Source organism: Orcinus orca, chromosome X (assembly GCF_937001465.1).
Source record: "Orcinus orca chromosome X, mOrcOrc1.1, whole genome shotgun sequence".
Lineage (NCBI taxonomy): Eukaryota > Metazoa > Chordata > Mammalia > Artiodactyla > Delphinidae > Orcinus > Orcinus orca.
In genome coordinates this window covers 27,598,203-27,624,194 of record NC_064580.1, presented here as the reverse complement: position 1 = coordinate 27,624,194, position 25,992 = coordinate 27,598,203, and the positions used below count along the sequence as shown (strand labels likewise).

The following is a 25,992-nucleotide window of genomic DNA, read 5'->3' as shown; positions in this document are numbered from 1 at the left end:
GAGGCCGGCATGACGTTGCACCAGCCTGAGGCACGCTGTGCATTCTCCCAGGGAAGTTGTCCCTGGATCCCGGGACCCTGGTAGTGGTGGTCTGCACAGGTTCCCTGGAAAGGGGGTGTGGATAGTGACCTGTGCTCGCACACAGGCTTCTTGGTGGCAGCAGCAGCAGCCTTAGCGTCTCATGTTCGTCTCTGGGGTCTGCGCTGTTAGCCGTGGCTTGCACCCATCTCTGGAGCTCCTTTAAGCGGCGCTCTTAATCCCCTCTCCTCGCGCACCAGGAAACAAAGAGGGAAGAAAAAGTCTCTTGCCTCTTCGGCAGGTCCAGACTTTTCCCCGGACTCCCTGCCGGCTAGCCGTGGTGCACTAACCCCCTGCAGGCTGTGTTCATGCCGCCAACCCCAGTCCTCTCCCTGCCCTCCGACCGAAGCCCGAGCCTCAGCTCCCAGCCCCGCCCGCCCCGGCGGGTGAGCAGACAACCCTCTCGGGCTGGTGAGTGCCAGTCGGCACCGATCCTCTGTGCGGGGATCTCTTCCCGCTTTGCCCTCTGCACCCCTGTTGCTGTCCTCTCCTCCGCGGCTCTGAAGCTTCCCCCTCCGCCACCTTCAGTCTCCACCCGTGAAGGGGCTTCCCAGTGTGTGGAAACCTTTCCTCCTTCACAGCTCCCTCCCACTGGTGCAGGTCCCATCCCTATCCTTTTGTCTCTGTTTATTCTTTTTTCTTTTGCCCTACCCAGGTACGTGGGGACTTTCTTGCCTTTTGGGAGGTCTGAGGTCTTCTGCCAGCGTTCAGTAGGTGTTCTGTAGGAGTTGTTCCACGTGTAGATGTATTTCTGGTGTATCTGTGGGGAGGAAGTTGATCTCCGTGTCTTACTCTTCCACCATCTTCTCTTCGTAACTCCAGAAAAACATTATTTAGTTTTTCTTTTAGTCGGGGTTTGCTTGTAATGATTCCTATAAGTCCCTGTTTGTCTTTGCCTTTATATTTCACCTTCATTTCTTAAGGATATTTTCACTAAATATAGAATTCTAGGTTCACGTTATTGTCTTTTAGCACTTTAAAGATTTCGTTCCATTGTACTCTGTTTCTTTGAGAAATCAGCTGAAAGTTTTAGTGTTGGTCTCTTGAAGGTCATATCCTCTGGCTACTTTAAAATCCTTTTTATCTTCAGGTCTCAGCATATGTTTGTATACGGCTTTATGTGTATTTATCTTGCCTGGGGAATCATAGCGCTTCTTGAATTTGTGGCGTGATATCTTTCAACAGTTTTGAAAAACTTTTATCATCTATCTCTCTTTCCTTTTCGTTTGGGTCTCCAATTACAAATATGTTGGACCGTCTTACCTTACCCCATATTTCTCTTAGATTCTTTTCTGTATTTTCTAAACCTTTGTCTCTCTGTGCTTTAGTCTAGATATTTACTTCTGATCTCTCTTCCAGTTCAGTAACTCAGCTGTGTCTAATACGATGTAAAACTCATCAACTGAGTTTAATACAGTCCTAGAATTTCGATCTTTAAATTTCCATTTCTTTGCTAAGATTATCACTCATCTCAATGAATTCCTTGAACATGTAGATGATGGTTATTTTAAAGTCTGATAACTCTAATATCAGGATTTCTTATTGGTCTGCTTCTAATGTCAGTTGTTTCTTTTGGTTTTCAGGCATTCTGTTTTGAATGCCTGATATTTTTTAAATAGAAAACTAAAAAGTGTAGAAGAAAAAGGAATGAGTAAATAAGCACATCTCAAAAAGTTTTTCTAGTAAAATATTTACTGACATCTTTCACTTATGCATAACTTCAGCTAACCTAGTTGCATTATTTTAAAATGATAACTCAAAGTCCAAAGCTGCATTTTTACAATTCCAAGTTTAGAGTTTAACAGAAACTTTCTGGTTCCTGTGAGTAGGCCCTTCCTTTCATGAGGGGGAAAACAAAAAGTAAAACCTTAACTAGTATAAGAAGTTGGCTAACATTGGTCTGTGAAAGAATACTCTCCTAGATACTAGCCATTAAAATTGTAATACCCTGCTTATATTCAAAATGCGCTGCTCATGAGAATGAGAACAAAATAAAGCTTTAAAAGAGGTACTTTTGTGTAAGAGAACCTTTGGTTGCAATTCTTTGACCTTTTTTGCATCTTGAATTTTTTATCACAGATACAGAAGACATACTAAATGCTTTCTTATAACACAATAACATTAAAGACCTTCATTTTTTATAAAGATTATTTCCAAAGGAATTCACACTACTCTTACAAGGCACCTTGTTAGTATATTTTCTGCTTGAATATCACTTTTTTCCAATCAATACTAAAGTAACTAAACATATTACTAAAGTAACTGTAAAGTAAAAAGAGCTCACTCTATAAATCATCCCATCTCTGACAACTTCTGCCTCCACTGTCCAACCCACAACCTGTTACTTTATTGACTAAAAAATTGTGCTTTGCTATTTGCGACAGAATAACGCCTTTTAGCGACTGTATATTTAGAACAAAACTTTCCTTTTAGCAAGTGACAGTGTCATTCAGTGCTCAACTGTCATGTGCTACTAAGAGTGAGGCTAAAATATACCCACGGTTATTTACATTTAATAAGATGTGATACCTAATGGTGGTATATTTGAGATTGAGCTTTTGAACCCCTGCTGAAATCACCAAGTTTGTAGCAGAAGGAGCTAAAATTTTGACATTTTATTTTCATAAGCTCAACAGAGTCGATTCAAATTTCTAGATGGGAAGAACAAGTATACAGGTACTTTATGGAAAGGTAGAGAAGGGAATGGGGACATCTGTAATCTTGATTTTTGAGGGGAGGAGGAGGTGAGATCCCTTTCAGGTGTCAGAAACAGCAGGGATTATAAAAAGTTCTGGTAACAATGACTCATTTGTATAATGCAAATTATCAGGAAGGGGCAAGCATAGGAAAGAGTTAATTCAAATTGGGAATAACTATCTGAAAATGGTAAATATATAACAACTCATTTCTTAGAGGACTCTTCAGCCCAACCCATGAGATTATAGGGAACATGACTACATGCTTTGTTAGCCAGATGTTTTAGTATGACAACTCCTGCAAGTGGAGAAAGGCCTTGAGTTTGACACCCATGCACAAGAGCTTACCCACAGCATTGTAGAGAGGCTCTCCAGTTAACTTGTCCCAGACTACAGTGGTTTCCCTCTGGTTACTGACACCAATAGCTTTAAAGAGAAAGTTAAACAGAAAGGATTAAAAAAAAAAAGCAGAAATCTGAGGAAAGTTCTCACTTTTTTTTTTTTTTTACAGGCACAACTAAACATAAAAATTTGAAGAAAAACATTTGGAACGTCTGTGGTGGTACTGAGTTGATTTTCTTTGACTGGCCCAGGAAAAGCGAACCACCAATGTCAACTACTTCTTTTTCTTTCTACAGACTTCTCCCTGCTTCACTACCAGCACACCATAACATGGACCCAGATCAATAGCCAAATAAAAGACTCGCAGGTTGCCTTATAAATAGGGAATGCAATAACTTCCCAACTTTATGATACCCAATTTATCATGCTGCGGAGACCAACAATAACCTCATTCGTTTATTTACTAACTGCCACAAGAAATTTCCCTCCATGTGTGTGTGTGCACACATGCCTGTATTTTGAGAAAATAGTCACAGATAAAATCCTTCATGCTGGGCAAACTCATAGTTAGAAATTCAGTTTTCTTCATGTATTTTAATAATATGTTACAAGACATAGAGTTTGAGGGACTCCCCTGGTGGCAGAGTGGCTAAGACTCCACGCTCCCAATGCTGGGGATCTGGGTTCGATCCCTGGTCAGGGAACTAGATCCCACATGCATGCCACAACTAAGAGTTCGCATGCCACAACTATGGAGCCCATGTGCCACAACTAAGGAGCTGGCGAGCCACAACTAAGGAGCCCGTGAGCCACAACTAAGACCCAGTGCAACCAAAAAAACAAACAAACAAAAGACATAGAGTTTGAATCAGGCATAAGTACAGTATGTGATGGCAATTACATTATACTAACCTATATACAACTCAAGGGCTATAGTTACAGTAAGTTACTATAAGTAAAATACTATTCCATACCATCTTACTCAGTTCGGCTTGATTCAGCTAAATTGGAGGTTCTCAGACTTGGTTGTACATTAGAATCAACTGCAGAGCTTTTAAAAAATACCGGTGCCCAGGCCCTGACCCAAATCTTCTGATTTAACTACCTGGGGTAGCATCTGAGCATTGGTATTTTTTCTTAATACTCCCCAGGTGATTCTCCTGTGCAGAGTTGCACACACTGGGCTAAAGGATGGAGCTTTTCCACAATTTAAGATTAGGACAGACCTTAAAGGCTATATAATCAACCCACCTTATGCTCAAATCTCTGGAATTGCCTGTTACGTGACCATTCAGGCAGCACTTCTAGTGACAAGATACTCACTACCTCTTTCCAGGCAAACAAATCTCTACTGTACAGCTTTGCTATTTAAAAACAATTCGTTTCCTCATTGCTTCCACCTATAGATCTTTGTTACATTCTTTGGAGATACAAAGAATAAGGTGAATCCTTCTTCCACATGTCAGTCTTTCACACTTGAAGCAGCTATTCTGTCCCTCCAGGCTTCTCTTCCCCTGTCTAGGCTAAACAGCCCAATTTCCTTCCACTGCCCCACCTCCATAGGGCACGGTTTAAAGTCCCTTCACCACCTCTCCTAGGAACATGCAACTAACTGTCCAAATTACTCAAGCTGTACACCCAGAATAAGACATACTAGGAATGTTCTGACCAACAGAGAGCTGAAGGGGACCAGCAGCTCCCTTGTTCTAAATAATCTTTATCCAATGCAAATATACTTACTTTATTTAACACCTTTTCTAGAGGTATAAAGATGAATGAGATTCTACTACCAGGAAACCTAGAGGCATAGGGTAAAAGGAAGAGATTTGAGGGTGTTTTTTAAAAAATAGAAGGCCAAAAGGTCTGTAGGAATAAAGGAAGAGAAAGGAGAATGTGGGGGGAAAGGCATCTGGAAATGAATGGGACACGGTGCTGATTGTTGTAGTGACAGGAGGGGATGGGATTAATACACAGGTGGAGGGAGGAGCCTCAGTAGGGCGGAAGGCTATTGCTTCCCTTGTAATGGAGGGAAGGGGGCAAGAGATCCAGACATTAAGTACTGGGACAGGAAGTTGAGGAATTTAGACCCCAGAGCCTCAATTTTCTCTGTGAAGTAGAGCGCAAGGTTATCTGTGAAAGCAGGGACTGTGAAGCTTGGGTGCTATTCAATAGAGCTCAGGCTCTGAAGCCAGACTGCTGGGGTTCAAATTCCAACTCTTCTGCTTCCTAGCAGCATGATCCTGGGTCTCGGTTTTATCTTCTGTAAAATGGAGATGATAAAAGTTCCCATCTTACAGGGTTACAAAAAGGAAAACCTAAGTTAATGCATATTAAAACAGTGCCTGGGACATAGTAACCACTCCATAAATGTCACTTATTGCTGCCATTCATTGTCATCATTGTTACACAGAGACTGGAGTACCAGTTGCAAAGAATGGGACTGAGCTAAGTGGGACACATAAAGGAATTCCGCAGCAGCACTGTGGGCACAGCAGAGGCCAGAGACCTCGGCGGGACCTTGGCAATGGTTGTTAAGGTGGAGTATTGTGAACGTGATATGTGACAACTTTACAATGAGGGCTCACAATGAATTCATGGTCTACTAAACTCTCCTATTCTTCCCCACTGCATTAATTTCCCATTAACTAGCTGGCTGCTTCCTTAGTTGCAATCCTGGAGTTTCTTTTTTTATATATATAAATTTATTTATTTTATTTATTTATTTTTGGCTGCGTTGGGTCTTCGCTGCTGCCCGCAGGCTTTCTCTAGTTGCGGCGAGCGGGGGTTACTCTTCGTTGCGGTGTGCGGGCTTCTCATTGCGGTGGCTTCTCTTGTTGCGGAGCACGGGCTCTAGGCGCACGGGCTTCAGTAGTTGTGGCATGTGGGCTCAGTAGTTGTGGCTTGCGGGCTTAGTTGCTCCGCGGCATGTGGGATCTTCCCAGACCAGGGCTCGAACCCGTGTCCCCTGCATTGGCAGGCGGATTCTTAACCCCTGCGCCACCAGGGAAGTCCCAAGCCTGGAGTTTCTATTCTATGCCCTTCATGCTACCTTTTTTTATTGGCTCATTCTAACTGGTATTCAGAACATTATCTAGAGCTATTTCGATCTGATTCATTAGTCACGGGTTTCATTCTAACCGCTTCTTCTTTCCCCTCTATCTTAATTTGGTTCCTTCATGCCAAGCAAAATTGCTTTTCTTGCAAACAATCGAAGTCCAGTGAACCAGCTTCTCAGGATTCTCTTCCAGCCACAAACAAGTCTAGTACCGGTTTCTCCCGACACAGGCCTTATGCATTGCCTCTGAACTTCTAATTGTGCTAATTTCTTGGCATTTTTACCCTAAAATCCTCTATGTTTTTCTATGTTTCTTAAAGAAAACTTTTCTGACTGCTAATCCCAGCACATGTGCTTCTCTTAATAGTTCCTAATTTTAATTCCTTCTTTTTCAGAATAACATGTTTAGGTTTTATAATCCTCCACCCTAGTTCACCTACCATAAGAGCAAATGAATGTGACGTGCAAGTCTTTTAGCTAGAGATACTAAAATTACTGGACAATATAAAACCTAACACATTACTCTCGTATCTAGCAGGTCCATGCTTCATCCATATATTCTTTTTCAGGGGATTTTTTTTTCCTCAAAACTGAGTGTCACTAGTACAATTAACTAGTTAAATGCTATATTCAAAATCTGGTTAAATTTTGCTTAATATTGCCTGTGAAAAGTGATAATCGCAGTTAAGAAAATTTACTTCGAAAAAAGCCTTTGGAAATACTCCAGAATGTTATCATTGTTGTCTTGGTGGAATTATAGATGACATGCACCCTTATTTAAAAATAAAATTATAATTTCTAATTGGAACACATTTCTGGAGAAAACAACAACAACCACCCAATAAACGCACATAGCAAAACAATGTGAGCCCCAGAGGAAGGCTCTGGGGCTACTAAAAGCACCATTGGGAAGAGGTAGAAAGCTTCCATGTCTGGCAGACATGTGCCTGTGGCAAGTTATACCACTTGCAAGGGAGATATGGCCATTGCTGGGAAGCCCTTTAGGACAAAGAGTGCCTTTCTGAGAGGCCAAGTCTCAGAGGCGAAGGAAAGGTGGGTGGATGTGTTGGCTAGGGCGAGGCAGTGGGTGTGCGGGCTTCCCTGTCCTCTAAGGGTGTGAGAACTACTATCTAACCTAATCACTGAGGACTTGATGTTCTCAACTTTGTAACAGTGTATGTTGTATTTTGCTTGGATCTCATGAGGGAAGACGAATGAGACTATGTGGTATTGTAACTCTTTATAGTTTGTATTTCCTTCAGTCCAGGGACAGGCAAACAGAGCGGCCCAGCTCTCTAAGCCAAGATGGAAAGAAGCAGCCTATTTACTTGTCTTGGGCTCAAGTGAGCTGTTAAACTGGAAAGTGAACTTTAATTATGGAGACATTGTTTATAGGGACCTGAAATCAACAAACTTTGGCAGATGAGGACAACTAAAACCAATGAAACTGGAGTTTGCCAAAGAAATACAACCAGCTATGATGAACTCAATGATTACCAGGTAAGATGATAAATGAATCACCCTTTAGCTGGAAAAAACTCATTTCTTTGCCACTTTGGAACCAAAAACTCAAGTGGTTTTTGAGGTTATTATCAGTGTGGCTCAGGAAAGAAAGCACTGGACCAGGAGACAGGGCAGTTGTGCTTTCATGTTATACCACCACTAAATAGCTACACGACCTGCAAAGGGTCCCTGTTCTCTCATTTGCAGCTAGGTCTAAGTGATGGAAGATCCTTTACAGCATTAGGGTTCTGTGACCTAGAGCTCTATATAGGCAAGCAAAAGCTTGGCCCTTGACAGTGCCAATTCAATAAATTACCTGGGAAAAAAATTTTTTAACACAACTGGCCTGGTATGGAGGGGCTTGTGGAACGTTCTCTTCCTTGGCCATAGGCTGGTAGTTGTTGAGAAGGAAGTGCTGGGTCACTTTGGTTCAGGTATGGGTTTCACACTGGCCAGACACAGAGGAGCGTAGAGCAGAGAGCTGTGTGCTCAGTATTCTTACAGATAGTGCAAGTGGAAGACAAGTGACCTGGACTGGGGTTATGTGTCATCTTCACGAACACCACAAAAACAAGAGAAAAAAGAATGCCACCTGAGTGGGTCTAGAAGGCCAACATGCCGCAGCCTACCTCACCTGAAAGGGAGGTAGAATGAGGTCAAAATCATGGCCAATGGCTCTGGAATCTACATCGTGAACATGGCATTCCGCCACCTAGATTATTTACATCACTGGTAATGGATATTTCGACAACAGAGTGTGCTACTGAATGCCTCTTACACGTTTACACTGTTTAGACCATGAAAGCTGTGAGGACAGTTCAAGGAAATTGACCAACAATCACTTTGACAGAGGACTCATCTAAAACTTGGTGAATGCAACTGTAAAAGAAGTTTGAAGTACTTCACTTAGATGTAGGGATAAAATGAAGGTAGGATATTAAAAAACTGTTAACAAAATATCAAATTGTACATGGGTATTTCTTGTAAAAATCTGCAGTAACAGAAATATCACTGTTACATTTTTCCATTAATCTGTGATTGGATTAACATGTTTCCCCCATTGGACAGCGGCACGACCCTATTTGTGCTCCACTGTTTCCCTGGCACACTTAGCACATCGTAGGCACTCTGAGTTTGCTGAATGACTGGTTTTGATTATACTTAGCCTTTTTTAAAGTGAGTTTTATTTATACAAATAAGGGAAAGTCTGAAAAAAAATCAATGTTTCAACTCAGGAGTGCTGGTAAATTTCAGAGCCAAGATGACATGAATTAAGGAACCACCAGCACCAACTGATGGTTCCCCGTATCTAGAGTCAAACTGCCTAAGAAAGAAAAAAAAAGTAGCCCTTGAATGGTGAGCTTGAAAAATTTAAACTCTAAGGAGATGGCAATTACCGTATTATGCTTCCACCCTTTACACTAGTAGCATATCAATTTTAGATGACTGGGTTATTTTTTTTCTCCCTTATGAATGATGCAAAGCCAAACTCAGGTAGATATTCTATTAAAACTATTAGGAATTAAAGGGAGATACTTGTAATAACCTAACACTCTCAGACAATTATTTAAGGGAGATTTCAAAAGTGAAGTGCTTTGATTTCAAACAACCTCCCCCCTCCCCAAGCTGTTCCCTATTCTAGTCTTTCTCTCCCCAGTAAAGGGTATCCCTGTCCATCCAGGAGCTCCAGCAAAAACCCCAAGCCTCATCTGTGACCCATCTCTTTCCCCCACCCCACTACTCTCTCTGCTACCCTGACATCCAATCCATCAGCAAGCTCTGGCCCTTTCTCCCCACCTCCACTGCTACCACTGTCAATCAAGTCATCGTCCTCTCTCTCAGGACTTCCACGGCGGCCTCCACACTGGTCTCCTTGTGTCCACACTTACGCCTTTACTGTTCACTCTCCACAGTGTTCCGTACAGCAGTCAGGAAGTTGTTTTTAAACTGCAAGTCAGATCCTGTCATCCCCTATGGCCTTGCTTAAAGTCTTCTCATGGCTCCGTGTGATACTAAGAATAACATCCAAACTCCTAACTGTGGCCGACAAGGCCCCGTCCACTTCTCAGATTTCAGTTCCTTCTGAAACCCCTTATCCACCCAACCTCACCTGTCACCCTTCTTCCACTGTATTTTTGACATGCTGGCCTTCTTTCTGATCCAGGAATGGGCCAAAATTATTCCCACCTCAGGCCCTTTGCATGTGTTGCTTTCTTTTCCTCTAACATTTTCCCCCCAGATATTTGCATGGCTGGCCCCTTTTGGCCTTTGACACCGCAGCAAAAGTGTCACGTCCTCAGAGAGGACTTCTCTGGCCTTCCAATCTAAAGGAAGCCTCTCTGTGCACACTCTAGCATATCACTGGGTTTTACTTTCTGTATGGAACTTATCTGCATCTGAAATTAGCTGGTACTTATCTACTCTTACTGTTGGTCTCACTCCCACCAAAATAAAAGCTTCATGAGAACAGGGACCTAATCTTCCTGTTTATTGTTGTATCCTCAGTTCTCAAAGAAATGCTTGCCACTGCATGGGCACTCAAGTATGTGCTGGATGAATGAATTTAATTGAGATAATCATATATAGATTAAAATATGAAAAATACCTTTTATGTTGGAAATATCAATATTGAGCTGTCCAAGTTTCTCACACGTTTTCTCTATACACTCATAGACAGAATGCAGAATTTCCTTAGGGTCCTGCTCCACCCATCTTCAAACAAAAGAATGTATTTGGTTAGTCCACAAGAGAGCAAGACACATATAATTTATTTCTCTAGAGATGTTCACTTATGAGGGAGTGGCTGCACAAATCGAAGAAAATCAGATAAGCAAAGCATATCCAATATTCTAAAGAAATGATTTAAAGAAGAGCCTATTTACTTTACATTTTTATTATTCTTCATATAGTAATTAATTATTTGAAAGGAGGTAAGTAATACCAGGCCACAAATAGCAAATATTCTACCTATTTTTAAATCATTTTTCAAATCCAGTAAGAAACTGGTTCCCCAATTCTTTATATTCTGTGGGTGTGATGAATTCTGATATACTATCTTTATGTTTCACTAGTCATTAGTCAGTTTTAAACAGACTAGATATAGATATTATTCTTTTGATACACTGACTTACTTACTTATATATCTGTGTATTTATTTATTTATGAAGCAAAACAAATTCTAAGAAGTCAAATAAGTATACTAATCTCTTTTGTCATTTTATTTCCTAAAATGTTTTGTTAGAATTTAGGGGAAAAATGTACATTCCTTCCAATAACTATTTCATGTAGACAAGTGATTGGTCCCAGTTTTCAGACCCAATCCCAGTGCAATTATGGTTAAGGTACAAGGACCTCAGAAGGATGAATGGCTCATAATAAATGAAAAGGAAGAATACCTGGGAGAAACAAATGGCATACCTTTTCTATGCAAAAGTAGAAATGACACAAGTTAAAAGAATCCTACGCTAGAATCTGGAAGTAGCAAGGGAATTCCAAATGCCTTTCTTCTCTGCCTTCCTCAGGTCTGCCTGGCTTTCCTGAGCTTTGAGTTCTGTCTCTAAATTCTCTTTTTCCAAAACCCAATCTCCTTCCACATATTTCTAATTTTTGTCCCTCCAAGTCTAGCTATTCTCTCTCTAAATTGCACTGGGATCAGGCCTGTGGACGGTCATTCTAATGCTGCTAACATATCAATAGCTTTTATTATTAAACAAAGGAATTCTCTAAAACATAGGAGAAAATTTTTAATGGAAAATTTGGTAACACACTGTTTTCCCTCTCTTTCTTAAATTGAAGTAAATTTTATGAAATGAAATTGAAAGTGCAGAGTTTGTTGAGTTTTAACAAATGTATATACTAATCTAACCAACACCCCAGTCAAGATATAGAATATTTCCATTGCTCCAGAAAAGTTCTTTCATGCCTCTTTCAAGTCAATCACACACTCCACAGGCAACTACTTTTCAGATTTCCATCATCCTAATTAGTTTAGCCTCTTCTTGAATTTCAGATAGAGCCATGCAGGATGTATTCTTTTGTGGCCAGTTTTTTTCACTCTCCAGGATATCAAAGAGATTCAACCATGTCATTGCATGTATCAGGTCACTTTTGAAAAACTGTCAAACAGTATTTCATTGCTATCGTTCTACTGATGGCAGACATTTGAGGGGTTGCCAGTTTGGGCTAGTATGAACAAAGCTACTATAAACATTCATGTAGATAAGTCTTCCTATAGGCATATGCTTTCATTTCTCTTGGATAAATTCCTAAGAGTGGAATGTTGCAGATGTATGATTAATTTTATAAGAAACTGCCACACAGTTTTTCAAAGTGGCTGTATTATGAATATCAAATTTTAAATAAAATACTGTATAATATATGTATATGTACTATATAATACATATATATAAGTAGTAATATCACAATTACTATATATGAACATTATTCCCCAAAAGGATGATTTTAGTATTAGATGATAAGATATATGAATGTTTTTTAAAAACATATCTTTATTTAAGGAAAAAACCCTTACATGCAAATCAGCAAAGCAGCAGTTTGGCAATGATGGACACACAGGACTAAATGATTTCAAAGTCAACGTGGAATTTCTGATATCTAATACTCCTTTGCTTTATTACTTTATTATCGCTTCCGTTTGTCACTGAATTCCTAAGCCGTCAATCATCCACATGTTTTTGCTGAGCTACCAAGTTACTGCTTCTTTTTTTGACTAATACCTATCCCTCACGTCTTCTCAGGAGGGTGTTTGGTTAAGTTTACTTTACAAAAGCACAGGGCAGGTGGGGTGAGATGGACTAATAAACATGATGTACATTTACATATTAAATTAGGAAACATACCCTTCTCTTGGAAACTCTTGTTTTATTTCCACTTGATGATGACTAAGTAGTTCGGCTGTTTTTGAATTGAAAACCTGAAAAATATATTGCAATATTAGGGTAAAAATGCAGGTAGAGAGCAAAGATGTTTAAAAGTTATTCAGTGCGCTTCCCTGGTGGCACAGTGGTTGAGAGTCCGCCTGCTGATGCAGGGGACACGGGTTTGTGCCCCGGTCCGGGAGGATCCCACATGACGCAGAGCGGCTGGACCCGTGAGCCATGGCTGCTGAGCCTGCGCGTCTGGAGCCTGAGCTCCACAACGGGAGAGGCCACAACAGTGAGAGGCCCGCGTACCACCAAAAAAAAAAAAAAAAAAAAAAAAAAAGTTATTCAGCAACTGAAGTTCTTATTCACTGATAGAAAAATCATTTCAGATGAAATGCCTTACAAGATGTTCTACTTTCTCTTCAGATAGAATCATGTAAGTTATAAGGTAGCTTAAGAAATAATAACTTCTCTTTAGATAAATGAAAATCTATTAAAGATAAAGCTAAAGAGGCAATTCCTCATTCTTTAAAACAAATGGTTCCAGGTGTAGGAAACTTAATACATCAACCAATTAATAGTATGGATTTCTTTTAGAGAATAGGAAAATCAAAAATAAAAGAGAGCTGGCCAAATGCTGATAGTGATAGTATATGGTTCCATTCTGCATCTACCTTGGATGTGGAGACAGGAGTCAATAGATGCCCAGGCAGGAAAGTATACTGTGTAAATTCCTTTGAAGGGAAGTGTAACAATGCATCTAGCTCTTAGGAGAGGTAAGTAGAGCCATATCAGCAGGGGGAGAAGAGTGCCGTGGCATCAAGCTGAGTGCTCTCTGTGACATGCTTGTCAGGAATTGCTGACCCTCGATGATAAAACATTAAAACCAATGAATGAAAGCTACCAGAGAAGAAGCGCAGTACAAGCCTCCACAAATTTAAAACCACTAAAACAACACTTCTTAAAAACTTAGCAACCTTTTTTTCAGATATATTTATTTCTCACCTGGGTGTACCTATATTTAAGTATCAAATTACTTAGTCTTTCAGAGTAAGGATTCATATTTTAATTAAAACTAACTTCCAAAATCACTATAATTGCAGCAGTAAAGTCACATCCAATTAAGAAAGTGTTTCCAGGCCTAGGTTTCCTGTGGGGGAAAATTACTTGCTGAATGCAGACGAAGGAAGAAAGTAATAAGGGAAAACACACAGTGGGTCGGGTTGCTGCTCCCCTCCCTCCCCACCACACACATCATTTTTGGGAGAGGAAGTAATAAACATAATGAAAGCAAGAAGGCAAATTCTCAAGTCCTTTGAGGAGATAAAATATCTTACACGGCAAAGGTTAACTTGATACATCATAAATAAAAGGCACTTGGCTGAAGCCCATGTAATAGCCCAGTAATTTACAACTTAGCATTGGGTAGGTCTCTAGGATGTCCACTCCAACTGTCCCATTTTATCTGCTGAAGCATCTCTAGGGCCTAGAATAGTGCCTGGCATAGGGTTTGATAATCAGTAAATATTTGCTGAATATCTAAAGAACTGTGGTCTATCAGGTACTTATTAGGAAAAAAATATTAAATAAAATGGGAAATGGGGACTTCCCTGGTGGTGCAGTGGTTAAGAATCCGCCTGCCAATGCAGGAGACATGGGTTTGAGCCCTGGTCCGGGAAGATCCCACATGCCACGGAGCAACTAAACCAGTGCGCCACAACTACTGAGCCTGTGCTCTAGAGCCCGCAAGCCACCACTGAGTCCGCAAGCCACCACTGAGCCCGTGTGCCGCAACTACTGAAGCCTGTGCACCTAGAGCCCATGAGCCACAACTACTGAAGCTCACGCGCCTAGAGCCTGTGCTCCACAAGAGAAGCCACCGTAATGAGAAGCCCACGCACTGCAACAGAGTAGCCCCCGCTTGCTGCAACTAGAGAAAGCCCGCGCGCAGCAACGAAGACCCAATGAAGCCAAAAAAAACACACAAAAAAAGGTGAAATTAATTTTAATAACATTTTATTTAAACCAATATATCTAAAATTATTTCAACAGGTGATCAATATAAAATTAATTAGATCTTTCACTCTTGTAGTACTAAGTCTTTGAGATCTGGTATAGATGTTATACTTATGGTCCACCTCAATTCAGACTAACCACATTTAAAGTGATCAATAGCCGCCTGCAGCTAGTGGCTGTCATACTGGACAGTGAAGTTGTGGAGTACTGCTTTTCTCATAAATCTAGGTTCACGTGAGGAACTGTAGTGAAGCCTCCTGATCATCCATTTGTCTGCAGACGGACAAGTACACAAAGCAGGCTAATGATGTTTCCATAAGACTCTATGGCTGAAGAGTATGAGACACTCCATATGAGAACACATTGCCAAGTAGCGAGAGCGCTAGTCGGTTCTTTTCAAGTAGATTTCAAAAGCCCTTGTCTATGAAAGATGGCAGTGGCTATAGAGTTTGCTTTATAAAAGGTCTAGCACAGTCATTTGTCTAAAAATCATTAGATGGCAAGGAAGAAGCACCCCAGAATTACAGATGCTCCTCATGTTTTTCTCCCTTTTCAAGTTTGAAATTCACCTAATTTAAAAATTAGTTAAAACTTCAGACTCACAATGGCACAGAACAGAAAACTCTCTTTAAGAAAATTAATTTAAAGAAATACTTTAAGACACAAGAATCTATGGGATCTAGAAGAGATCCTAGAGTTCCTCTGGGCTAGTGTTTTCAAAGTGTGCTGCCCGCATCTCTAGGACCCTTCAGAAGCTGAGAGGGAAGGACAGGGAGCTCTGGACCACGCCCTCCCTTAGATTTCACATTTTATTGACTTCAGCTTCCAGAAGAGAGCTTAACAATGGAGTTCCAAGGCAAAAAACAAAATGACAACACACACTGAAACCCATGGCCCTAATGGAAGGCTCTCTTATTTGCAAAGGGAGCTCCAAGAGATCGGATAATACTGACAAAACAGGGCTAAACTCTAGGTTTTCTAAATACCAATGCAGAGCTTTTCCAGTACAAAATCAGACTGATACTAATTACGACTTTTTCATTCATTAAGTGGCAGTGAATACAAAGGAGTTTTCTAACACAGGGCTGCCTATGCTACAACGAGGAGGTAGGACATCCAACCCAGACTGGTGGGCTCAGAGAAGGGCTCTCAGAAGAGGTAACTTCCAGGCTAAGACTTAAGGTTGAATACAAGGGAGTCCGAGTGGGACTGGGAACGGTGGGGAAGCTAGGCTGAGGCAGGGAGAGCAGCTGCAGATGTGTCTGCAGTGACCCAGGTAAGACACCTGGAGGGCTCCACTTGGAGGCCAGCAGCAGTGGGGACTGAATGAAGTGCATTTCTGAGAGAGATTCAGTTTAGGAGGTATAAGCAAATAGATGCGTCAAGGGCTTGGATGGGGAGGAGTGACAAAAAAGGAGGAATACTCAAGGATGACAGGTTACAGGTTACAAGTTAGAGTAGGCAGTGTTTACAAGACAAAGGTAGGGCAAGGAGAAGTAGTTAGGGTACAGAAGGGGGTAAGGAGATTGCAAATTTCATTTTAGATAACGTGTGTTTGAGGTGTAACTCGGCACAGAAGTGGAGATACCCAGTAGTCAATTGCTTATGTTTTAGGTCATAAGCTTAAAGAAAGAGATCCATTAAGGGTACAAACTTGGAACTAGCAGATAAATAAGTCCTGGAGAGCTAATGCACAGCAGAGTGATTATAGTCAATGGTAATGTATCATAAACTTCAAAGTTGCTAAGGGAGTAGATCTTAATTATTTCCACCACAAAAATAAATGATAATTATGTGACATGGTAGAGCTACGCGGATAATGCTATGGTGGTAACCGTACTGCAATATACAAATGTATCAAACAACGTGGTGGACACCTTAAACTTATACCACGTTATATGTCAACTATATGTCAATTAAAAAAAAAGAGATCCAGTCTTAGAATTTCATGTGGGCCGGAAAAGGCAGTTGAGAACGTTATGCTTGGTGTAACATGGAGGCAAAGAGCATGGGCCTGGGAGAGCTGGGGCTGGGGGTCAAGCCCAGCCCTGCCCATGTCAGCTGTTTGACTTTAACTTCTCTAAGCCTGGACTTTTCCATCTGTAAAAGGATTAAATAAAATAATGTATGCTAATATTGTCAGGAACCAAGATTTTTCAGTGCAAGAGGAAATAAATATAAAATGAAAGAACTTAAGTGAACTGTAAAGTTAATTAGAACTGGAAATATCAATATGAACTGAGGCTTTTAAAATCTGTGCCCTGAAAGAGCCTAGAAACAGTGACATCTCTGCGACAGTGACCAACACTAGAACTCAGAATTTCATCTCTAAATATGGTTAATCACTAAAGGAAAACTTGGAGAAATATTTGGAAAAATAGCTGACTCCAGGTTTAAATTCACCAAAAAACTACATTAAGAAAATATGACAAGTATGAATAATTGTTAAATCTGGGTGATGGATTCACAGCCATTCATTACGTTTGTCTTTTTACTTTTCAGTGTGTTTTAAATTTTTTCATTTAAAACATCGAAAATATATAGAATATAATAAAAAAAATAATGTATGAGAAGTATTTCGTAGAGGGCAGGCACACAGCATGTATCCAAAAGATGTTACCATTACTGTTGTGGCTACAACTGGTACTATTTTTATTATTGTTCCTATTATTACTACTACCACCAGCACAGCAGATAGGTGATAAGAGTTAGGATTCAAAAAGTCACCAGTGGGCTTCCCTGGTGGCGCAGTGGTTAAGAATCCACCTGCCAATGCAGGGGACACGGGTTCGAGCCCTGGTCCGGGAAGATCCCACATGCCGCGGAGCAACTAAGCCCGTATGTCACAACTACTGAGCCTGCGCTCTAGAGCCCACGAGCCACAACTACTGAGGCCGCGTGCCACAATTACTGAAGCCTACACACCTAGAGCCTGTGCTCCGCAACAAGAGAAGCCACCGCAATGAGAAGCCCGTGCACCACAACGAAGAGTAGCCCCTGCTCGCCGCAACTAGAGAAAGCCCGTGCAGCAATGAAGACCCAACACAGCCAAAAATAAAATAAATTAAATAAATTAATTTTAAAAAATCACCAGTTCTGTATTCATCTCTAAGCCCAAATCCTGTCTCAGTTCCAGATTTTGTTTTTGGTGGGGGAGGGCAATTAAAACCTGAAGAAACAACTTCACATAGGAAAGGAATTCAGCACAGTGCAGGCGCATAGCATAAACCCAAAACCCAAAGATAGCATAGCATAAGCCCAAAAGATGTTACCACTACTGCTGCTACTACTACTACTGCTACTACTGCTACTTATTATGATTATTACTACTACTGCTACTCTTACTACTTCTATTATAAGAGGAGAATTAGAATTAGAAGTCATTAGCTCTATATTTACCATTGTGCCTAAATCATGGTCAATTCCAGATTTGGAGGAGGGGGACAGTTAAAAAGCTGAAGAAACAAGGAAAATTACTTCTATAAAAATTGTTTTAAAAGGACTTTCTGAAACAACGCATGCCTTCTGTCTCAGCAGAAGGGAAGTAGTGGAGAGATGAAGACGAAATGCAGTCCTTACCAAGTAACTGTCTTTCACGCTTGCCTCACTCACCCTATGACTAACTCAGCCATCCCATCATAAACATGCATTCACTTCCCTCCCCACGTGGTTTCCCCACTAGCCTACTCATGCCACACTCAGCTTTACTGTGTGATAAGTAAGACATTTTTCAGGAATATAAACTCCACCTCTAAAACACTGTAAATTTGCAGGACCTAAAATAAAAATATTAGCTACGATCATGTTACATTGCAAACTTGACCACAGAAGGCATAATGGCATCTTCCAACAAGCCACAGAAGTAAACACAGCAAATGGCATTGTATTTTTCTTAAAAAAAGAAATTATATTAAATAGCATATTCATACATCTAACATAGCTATAGTTGCCAAATTCAACTTTTTCCAAGACCCCGCAAGTTCTCCCTTTCTAGTCTTTCAGTCCAAGAGTTCTAGTCAACACATCAAGCCCTGGAGGCCTCTCTCTGCTGTTGTCTATTCATGTAATGAGCACCGACCAGACGCCAGATGCTGTATTAGGCTTTGGAGAGGGGGAAAAAAGACACCATTCTGCCCCTGAAGGAACTCAAAACTGAAGGCTCTAAACACTTATGCTTATGAGACAAAAGGACAAGAGAGGGTGGCAGCTCTCTGATGAGAACATGTTCTTGCCATGTCTGTAATGTTATGGGCAAGAAAACTAACCAACTTAGTGTGGGGGGGACACAAAAGAATCACATTTACATTTATTATAAGGGGGGCCTCATTCGAGCTATGAGCCAAATTAGTTTTACCAAATTTACTGTTCATTAGTTCCTGGCCCTTAATGGGTGCCTAATACTTATGCGTTGGATACATAAATGAAAAAAGAAAGCGGAAATCTATCCCTTAACCTTGAGATCTCTAAGTATGATGAGACAACCGGGGTCAAGGCAATGTTTCCTGCCAAAATAAGCATGGAGCTACAATTCAGATCATTCTTCATAGATGCTGGCTATTGGAACAAAATGGTTACGCAACCATTATCCATGGTGACTACACCTAAGCCCTGCCCAGGCCCCGCTTAATCTGAGTCACAAGATGATCCAAACCAGCAGGACTTTTTCAAAGGCAACATTTTTTTACATATTGTGAAACCTGTGTGTGAGTACGTTTTGCTTGTTGAAGATTCATCTGTGACCATAATCCGAACTGGTAAATGGCCTTCCCCAGCCTCCCATCTTCCCTTCACAGTGCAGTCAGCCCTCCATATCCACGGTTCCGTTTCTGTAGATTCGACCAGCCACAGATCAAAAATATTTTTTAAAAATTCCAGAAAGTTCCAAAAAGCCAAACTTGAATTTGCCATGGGCCTAGCAACTATTTACATAGCATCTACATTGTATTCACAACTACTTACATAGCATTTACATTGTGTTAGGTTTAAGTAATCTAGAGATGATTTGAAGTATATGGAAGGATGTGCATAGGTTTTATGCAAATAATGCACCATTTTATTATATAAGGGACATGAGCATCCTAGGATTTTAGTATCCACGGGGTTCCTGGAACCAGTCTCCTAGATACCCAGGTTTGACTGTACTCAGGTAGCTCGGGAGCCTAAGGCAGAAGGTGTTAGGAGGATAGGTTTCTGACTGTGACAGACCTGGACTTGAATCCCAGTTCCACGTTACTCTGTAACCTTGGGCACACTCTTCAGCACGGTCTAATCATCTGGGTAAAGGAGCTTAATAATACTACCTACATCATATTTGTTATGAGGATTAAATGAGATAATGCTGGAAAAGTCCTCAATGCAGTGCCTGACACATTGCAAGTCACAACACATTCTAATCTTTTGTTTTTTGGGTTTTTTTTAGCAGTCAACTTAATGGGGAAAAAATAAAGTTACCAAATTAAAGAAGGAAGTTGACTGTTTAAGCTGAAGCTTTTGTCTTATGAAGAAATGGCTCCTCCTTGAAACCTGTTACACTAATTCTCTTTCCAAGAAGTTCCTACTCTGCAATCTGGGTAAACACATGCCAAGCCCAGTTCACTTTCCTATCAGACAAGTTGGAAATTTTCCTTTGGTACAAAACATATGTATAGGATCCCAAGATTTAAGTCTTTGACAACTAGAGGAAGAAACGAACATGTTCTAAAATTGCAGGTCTACTACTAAAAGAGAAGAAATTAAGTAATCAAACATACCTAAGTCAGAGAGTTTTAACATTTTTTTGACAAGATAAAAAAGAAAACCAGATTTAAAATTCAGTTGACCTATAAAAATCTATTCAACAAATATGTATAAAGTGCTCCTGTAGATAAAACAGATGTTGATTTGTCATGTTGACCAAGATATTTTAAGGAATGCAAAGATGAACAAGTCTTAAAAAGGAGGTTCCTGCTTTCAAGTACAGCAGATATACAATGACACGAAGTAGATGCTAAGAGCTATTAACAAATAAAAAAGAATGCTATAGGAAGGGGGAGAAATTCTGACTAAGGGTTTGAGGAAGACTTCTACCAAGAGATGGCAGTTGAGTACAATTTGGAGGTAAAATTTGGAGTAAAATTTGGAGGTAGAGCACAATTTCAAGAAGCAGATATGGGAAATTTTCACAGGGAGGAAGCATTTCCCTTGGATGAAAGAACATGAATAAAGAAATCTTGTGTCCCTTATGGGAGAAAGCCAATATAGCTGGCATAGAAAAAGGGAAAAGAAAACTTAGCAAGGTTATTGGTCTTGTGAATGTTGAATGAGATATGACAATTCAATGAATAATGGTCAGGAAATTATTTTAGTACCTTTCACTCTATAAGCTTCCTTATGACAGTCCTTACCTGCTGTATTCTTTCCTGAGAAGGTAAGCAAATATTTTTGAGTCATAATTACAATGTGGAACAATATGACTAGAACAACTCCTGGGAATCACCTTGTGACTGAAGCACTTATTCAGCAACTCTATTATCTGTATTTTGTAGGGAGTGCTTTAGCAAACCTCTTTCCTTATAACCAAGGGAAAAAAAAACCCTTTCTAAACCATTCCCAAGTTTTTCTCTACTTCACACAGGATCCCTTCACACAGGTAGTCTTTTATTTACCTCTGAAGCTTTCTTGCATAGTTGTTTCTCAAGCAGCAGGAAACTTTATTGATCAACTTCTAAACATCATTCTATAAGCAGGACAGGAACCTTCTGAATGTGCACCTTAGCTTACTCACTGACATCAAGCCACAGTAAACAGCACCCAACTTTTTAAAGGCTCATGACACTGAACAACTGATTGTGATGATACTAAGTTTTCATTCCTTCCCCACCAATGCAGAAAGATGCCTCTTGGGCAACAAAATCTGAGGGACCAGGAACAACCTGCAGTAGATAAAGAAGATTGCTGGGCTATATGGAGAGCAACAGTGAAAAGTCAAAAGGAAGAAAGGCACAGTCAGGCTGGTAACTAAAAAGGCAGCCTACAGAGTTATGAAATATTTTACCCACTTTCATAGAGGGCAAAGGCTGCATAAACTTGAGAACAACTGCCATGTTTGGTTTGGCCCCTACAATCCATTAGGAACTAGTTGCCAACATTTAAGAACAGGAAGATTTCACTGAAAACTCTAGACTACCAGCTTTTCTTAAAGAATTTGAAGATTTGGCAGCATGGGGCTAGTGTTCCTGCCTGGCAGCTACAGGTTTCCCCTTAGCCTGAGTCTGCTCTCCAGTCTGCCCTCCTCCCTCTACCTGCCTGGCCCCTGGAGGCATTTGTGTGGGCAATTCTTGAATACGGCTTCAAAACTCAACGAACAGCGCACTGTCTTGATGGTCTTTCTTAATTTGGGAAGATGGTAGTGATGATTGTGTATTTTATTAATCAAATCCAGGTAGGCTAAGTTTCTTACTTATGATTCTGGATTACTTTATAGACACTTACATGAAAATAAGACATAGTGAAACCTGCCCTGGGTGATCAGAAGGTAAACAGTGTAAGAGACGGCAGAATTATGTCTTGGCAGCTCAAACCAAGGTAAGTCATTAAATAAGAACCAAGCTAAAACTGGATTGAAGGCTTTTGACTTTAGACAAGAGAGATGAGTATCAAAATGAAGGTACAGGGGCTTCCCTGGTGGCACAGTGGTTGAGAGTCTGCCTGCCAATGCAGGGGACACGGGTTCGAGCCCTGGTCTGGGAGGATCCCACATGCCACGGAGCAACTGGGCCCGTGAGCCACAACTACTGAGCCTGCGTGTCTGGAGCCTGTGCTCCTCAACAAGAGAGGTCGCGATAGTGAGAGGCCCGCGCACTGCGATGAAGAGTGGCCCCCACTCACTGCAACTAGAGAAAGCCCTCGCACAGAAACGAAGACCCAACACAGCCAAAAATAAATTAATCAATTAATTTTTTAAAAACACAAAAATACTCACTAAAAAAAAAAATGAAGGTGCAAATGCAGGTTTTGGTCAACTAAACAGAGCTCTGAAAAAAATATATATACTGTAAGTACAATGTATACATACAGTATATATACATACTAAATAATGCATGAAAACATGATTTGAGACAAAGAAGTGAAGAGGGAGCTAAGTAGTCATTAAATATTTACATCAACTTGCCAGATTAGTCAAATGTCCACTGAAAGCATGGGCTCTTAAACAACAATAGTTTTTTAAAATTACTTTTAAATTATCTTACTGAAGTCAGTGCTAGGTCACTTTAAGAGCAAGTTTCCTAATTGCCCAAAACAAATTAATCAGCAGAAAGTCACTTAAATAGCACTCCATTATGGCAAAACTCTGCTGTCAGACATGGTAAATAAAACGAGAAATAGAATTTCCCTGCCGCTTTACGCTGTGAAGCGCAGAGAGGACAGTCATCTTTGTAATGGGCAAAGTATCAGAAATGAAATTTACGAATCTTCGAAATTAAATAAAGACTCTGGTAAAAGCAGTGTAGTGTGACTTTTTCCTAATGTGCTCTGCCACTCGCCGGCCCCCGCCCCCCGCCTTAGCGTTCTACCTTCTGCAATGTCTGTGGGAGAGAATGACAAGGCATCATCACGCTAATACTATATTCGTTCCACTGCTCCAAAGGACGCTGTTAGGCTACCACAGCCGTGACACAGCTTCCCCCATCCAAGGACGTCCTGCCCCCGGCAGGCCAAATGCTTCTGGGGAAGACTGCAGCAGCGGTCAATGTGGCCACCTGTCCCTGGCTGCAGGCGGGCTGCTCTGCACGGACGCTCGACGAGTCCTAGCTCCCTTCGGGGGAGGAGTCCCCCCATTAGAAGGCGGCCCGGTTCCTCCTTCAAGGCCACGGCTGCTCAGCTCAGCCGCGGGGGTCGCGAGAGGCCGCGTTCCCCCAGGCCCGGGCGGGGCAGCTCCAGCGTGGCAAGTCCCGCTCCGGGGCTCTTGGCCTCCTTCTCTTGCCTGGCGGCCGGGGCCCCGGGCCGTGGGAAGAACGGGATGGGGACGCGACACCCAGCCCCGGCGTTCCAAGGCTCCCGCCCCGGTTCATCACCTACTCAGGGGCACCCCGGGCTCACCAAAAAGCGCGTCGAGCTGGTGCCCTGGTCCACTGCTCCCACCAACGGCCCCAAAACTGCTTTCTTCGCGGCTGCCATGAAACCAGCTTGGGGTCGGCGGGCGGTCGCAGCCCGTTTCCCTGAGTGACGGCGGCGGGCGGCGAAGGGGCGGGCGGCGAGTCGGGAGGGCCGGGGGACCCGCAGCAGTAGATGGCTCGGACCGCGCTCGGGCGGCCCCTTTACCGGCGCGGAGCCTTCTCACCCCGCCCCTCCAGCCCAGGCCCCGCCCCCACCAGCGTTCCCCACGACTCCGGGGGCGGGGCGGAGGGGGGGGCGCTGTCTGCCTGGCCGACCAATTACCGAAAGCGGAAAGAGAAGGAACATTCAGACAATCTGAGGTAGCTAGACGTCACGGGGGCGGGGCCTGGGCGCGGCGGAGGCGGTGGCCGGCGCGACAGGTCACGTGGGCCCGGCGACCAGGCGGCCAAGTCGGCCTGCCGCAGGGCCGGGGCTGGGACAGGTGGTGCCCACGGTCAGGGAGCGTCTCTGGCCCGCGGAAAGGCCACAACCCTACCAGCGCCCTGGGGCTTCCGCTCGCGGATAGGTCCCAAAGGGCAGAACTGCTTGTTCCTCTGGTGGGCTGTGCAAAGCAAGACGTGAGTCACTCTTTGGACCGACCCTACCGGGCCTTCCCGCGCTTCCCACGCCCCGCCCACTTCCCGGTTCCTCGTCCAAGAAAAGAATAATCCCCTCTACTGGGACTGACCCTATGTAGTGTCACCTTCAGGAGCAGCGCGAATCCTTCGCCTTTGGAGGCTTTTCAGGGATAACGAACGAGTTAGTTCTTTCGGTTTAGCGTTTAAGTGAAGCGCTCAAAATCAACCTCCTGGGGTCATCCGTAGACTATCCGGAAAGAAGTCGCCGGGGTCCTCCCTGTCCTGATGCGCCCTTGCCCCTCGTTTGGCCTCAGTCTGATGTCCCCTCCCTCACAGGCCCTTTTCTTCTCCCTCCGGTAAATGATGTGGACAGCAAAAGGAGAAAAGAGTCCTGCTTATTTGACCTTGAATTTACCTTGCTGGATTCTTTTAGATCCTGTGTTCCAGGAGTTTTCAAAGTCTGGACCGAGACCCAATGTGAGACATAGCTTACAAAACAACCCCAAGCCTGTGTGCCGACGTGTGTGTGTGTGTGTGTGTGTGTGTGTGTGTGTGTGTGTGCGCGCGCGCGCGCGCATGCGCGCATTTATTTATAATTTATATAGTTACATATATATATAAATACATTTTATATATTTTTACATATATTTTAAATGTTTCCAAAACCATATTTATCCTTCAATGCTATGCATTCTGTATCTTTTTTATTCTATTGCATATCATTTTTTTAAAAATGCTGGTTGAAAAATCACTAAATTGATTTTGTAAACCAGCATGCTCAATCCATTTCAAAAGCATTGTACTATTCCCACTCTCGCATATTTTTCCACTCCACTTCCCCAATCTCTCACGGTTCTGGAACATCATTTCTATTTTTCCCCCCTCTCGCCTTCCTCTACACCACCTCACTTATTCATCTCTGTGTTTATAGTTTTACAACTCTTGCTCTGGAAGCAAATTTTCCTATACTCTGTCTAGAAATCGAATTCTAGTGTTCCAGATGAGGCCTACTTGTAGAGATGCTGGACTTGGTAACTACTGATAAACTGGCTTGCTTAAGGATAGGAGTGCAGATGAATCAGTATTTCTGAATTTCCTGGAAGAGGAAGAGACACAGACAGGCATACAGGCACATGTAAAGGAACTAGGCTAACTTGCCCCTAAACACCCTGAAAAACTTAATTGACTGAAATAGATAAGGATTTCCTTGACGCTAACAGGCAGTAAAAAGAAAGCCACCAGGCTTCCCTGGTGGCGCAGTGGTTAAGAATCCTCCTGCCAATGTAGGGGACACAGGTTCAAGCCCTGGTCCGCGAAGATCCCACATGCTGTGGAACAACTAAGCCCGTGTACCACAACTACTGAGCCTGTGCTCTACAGCCCGCGAGCCACCACTACTGAGCCCGCGTACTGCAACTGCTAAAGCCCGTGCTCCTAGAGCCTGTGCTCCGCAACAAGAGAAGCCACCGCAATAAGAAGCCCATGTGCCACAACTAGAGAAAGCCCCTGCGCAGCAACAAAGACCCAATGCAGCCAAAACTTTAAAAAAAAAATAAATTTATTTCTTAAAAAGTTAAAAAAAAAGCCACCAAACCTACCACTTTGATCCATTAAAAGAAAAAAAAAATCCCTGACTATGTTTGAACTTTCACACACTTCTGACTCCCAGATTCTAACAGGACAGCAAACTATTTGTTCAGCAGCAT

At 42.1% G+C, this 25,992-nt stretch overlaps 1 protein-coding gene across 11 annotated transcripts in view; it reads right to left on the bottom strand.

Moving 5' to 3' along the window:
• The window catches only part of GK (glycerol kinase), an 82,820-nt gene extending 58,921 nt beyond the window's left edge, over nucleotides 1–23,899 (bottom strand). For 2 of the 11 annotated variants that reach the window (XM_033407958.2, XM_033407960.2), the window contains exons 1-4: nucleotides 23,652–23,897; nucleotides 12,534–12,607; nucleotides 10,280–10,386; nucleotides 3,123–3,200 (exon numbers count right to left, since the gene is read on the bottom strand). In XM_033407958.2, coding sequence (XP_033263849.1) covers nucleotides 3,123–3,200; nucleotides 10,280–10,386; nucleotides 12,534–12,607; nucleotides 23,652–23,729 — 337 coding nt within the window. In that variant the 5' untranslated portion in view covers nucleotides 23,730–23,897. Of the gene's footprint in view, nucleotides 1–3,122; nucleotides 3,201–10,279; nucleotides 10,387–12,533; nucleotides 12,608–23,651 lie in introns of all 11 variants that reach the window. The other 9 variants (XM_033407959.2, XM_049704797.1, XM_033407964.2 and 6 more) reach the window with 7 other exon arrangements.
• Between the last annotated feature and the right edge of the window lie 2,093 nt (nucleotides 23,900–25,992).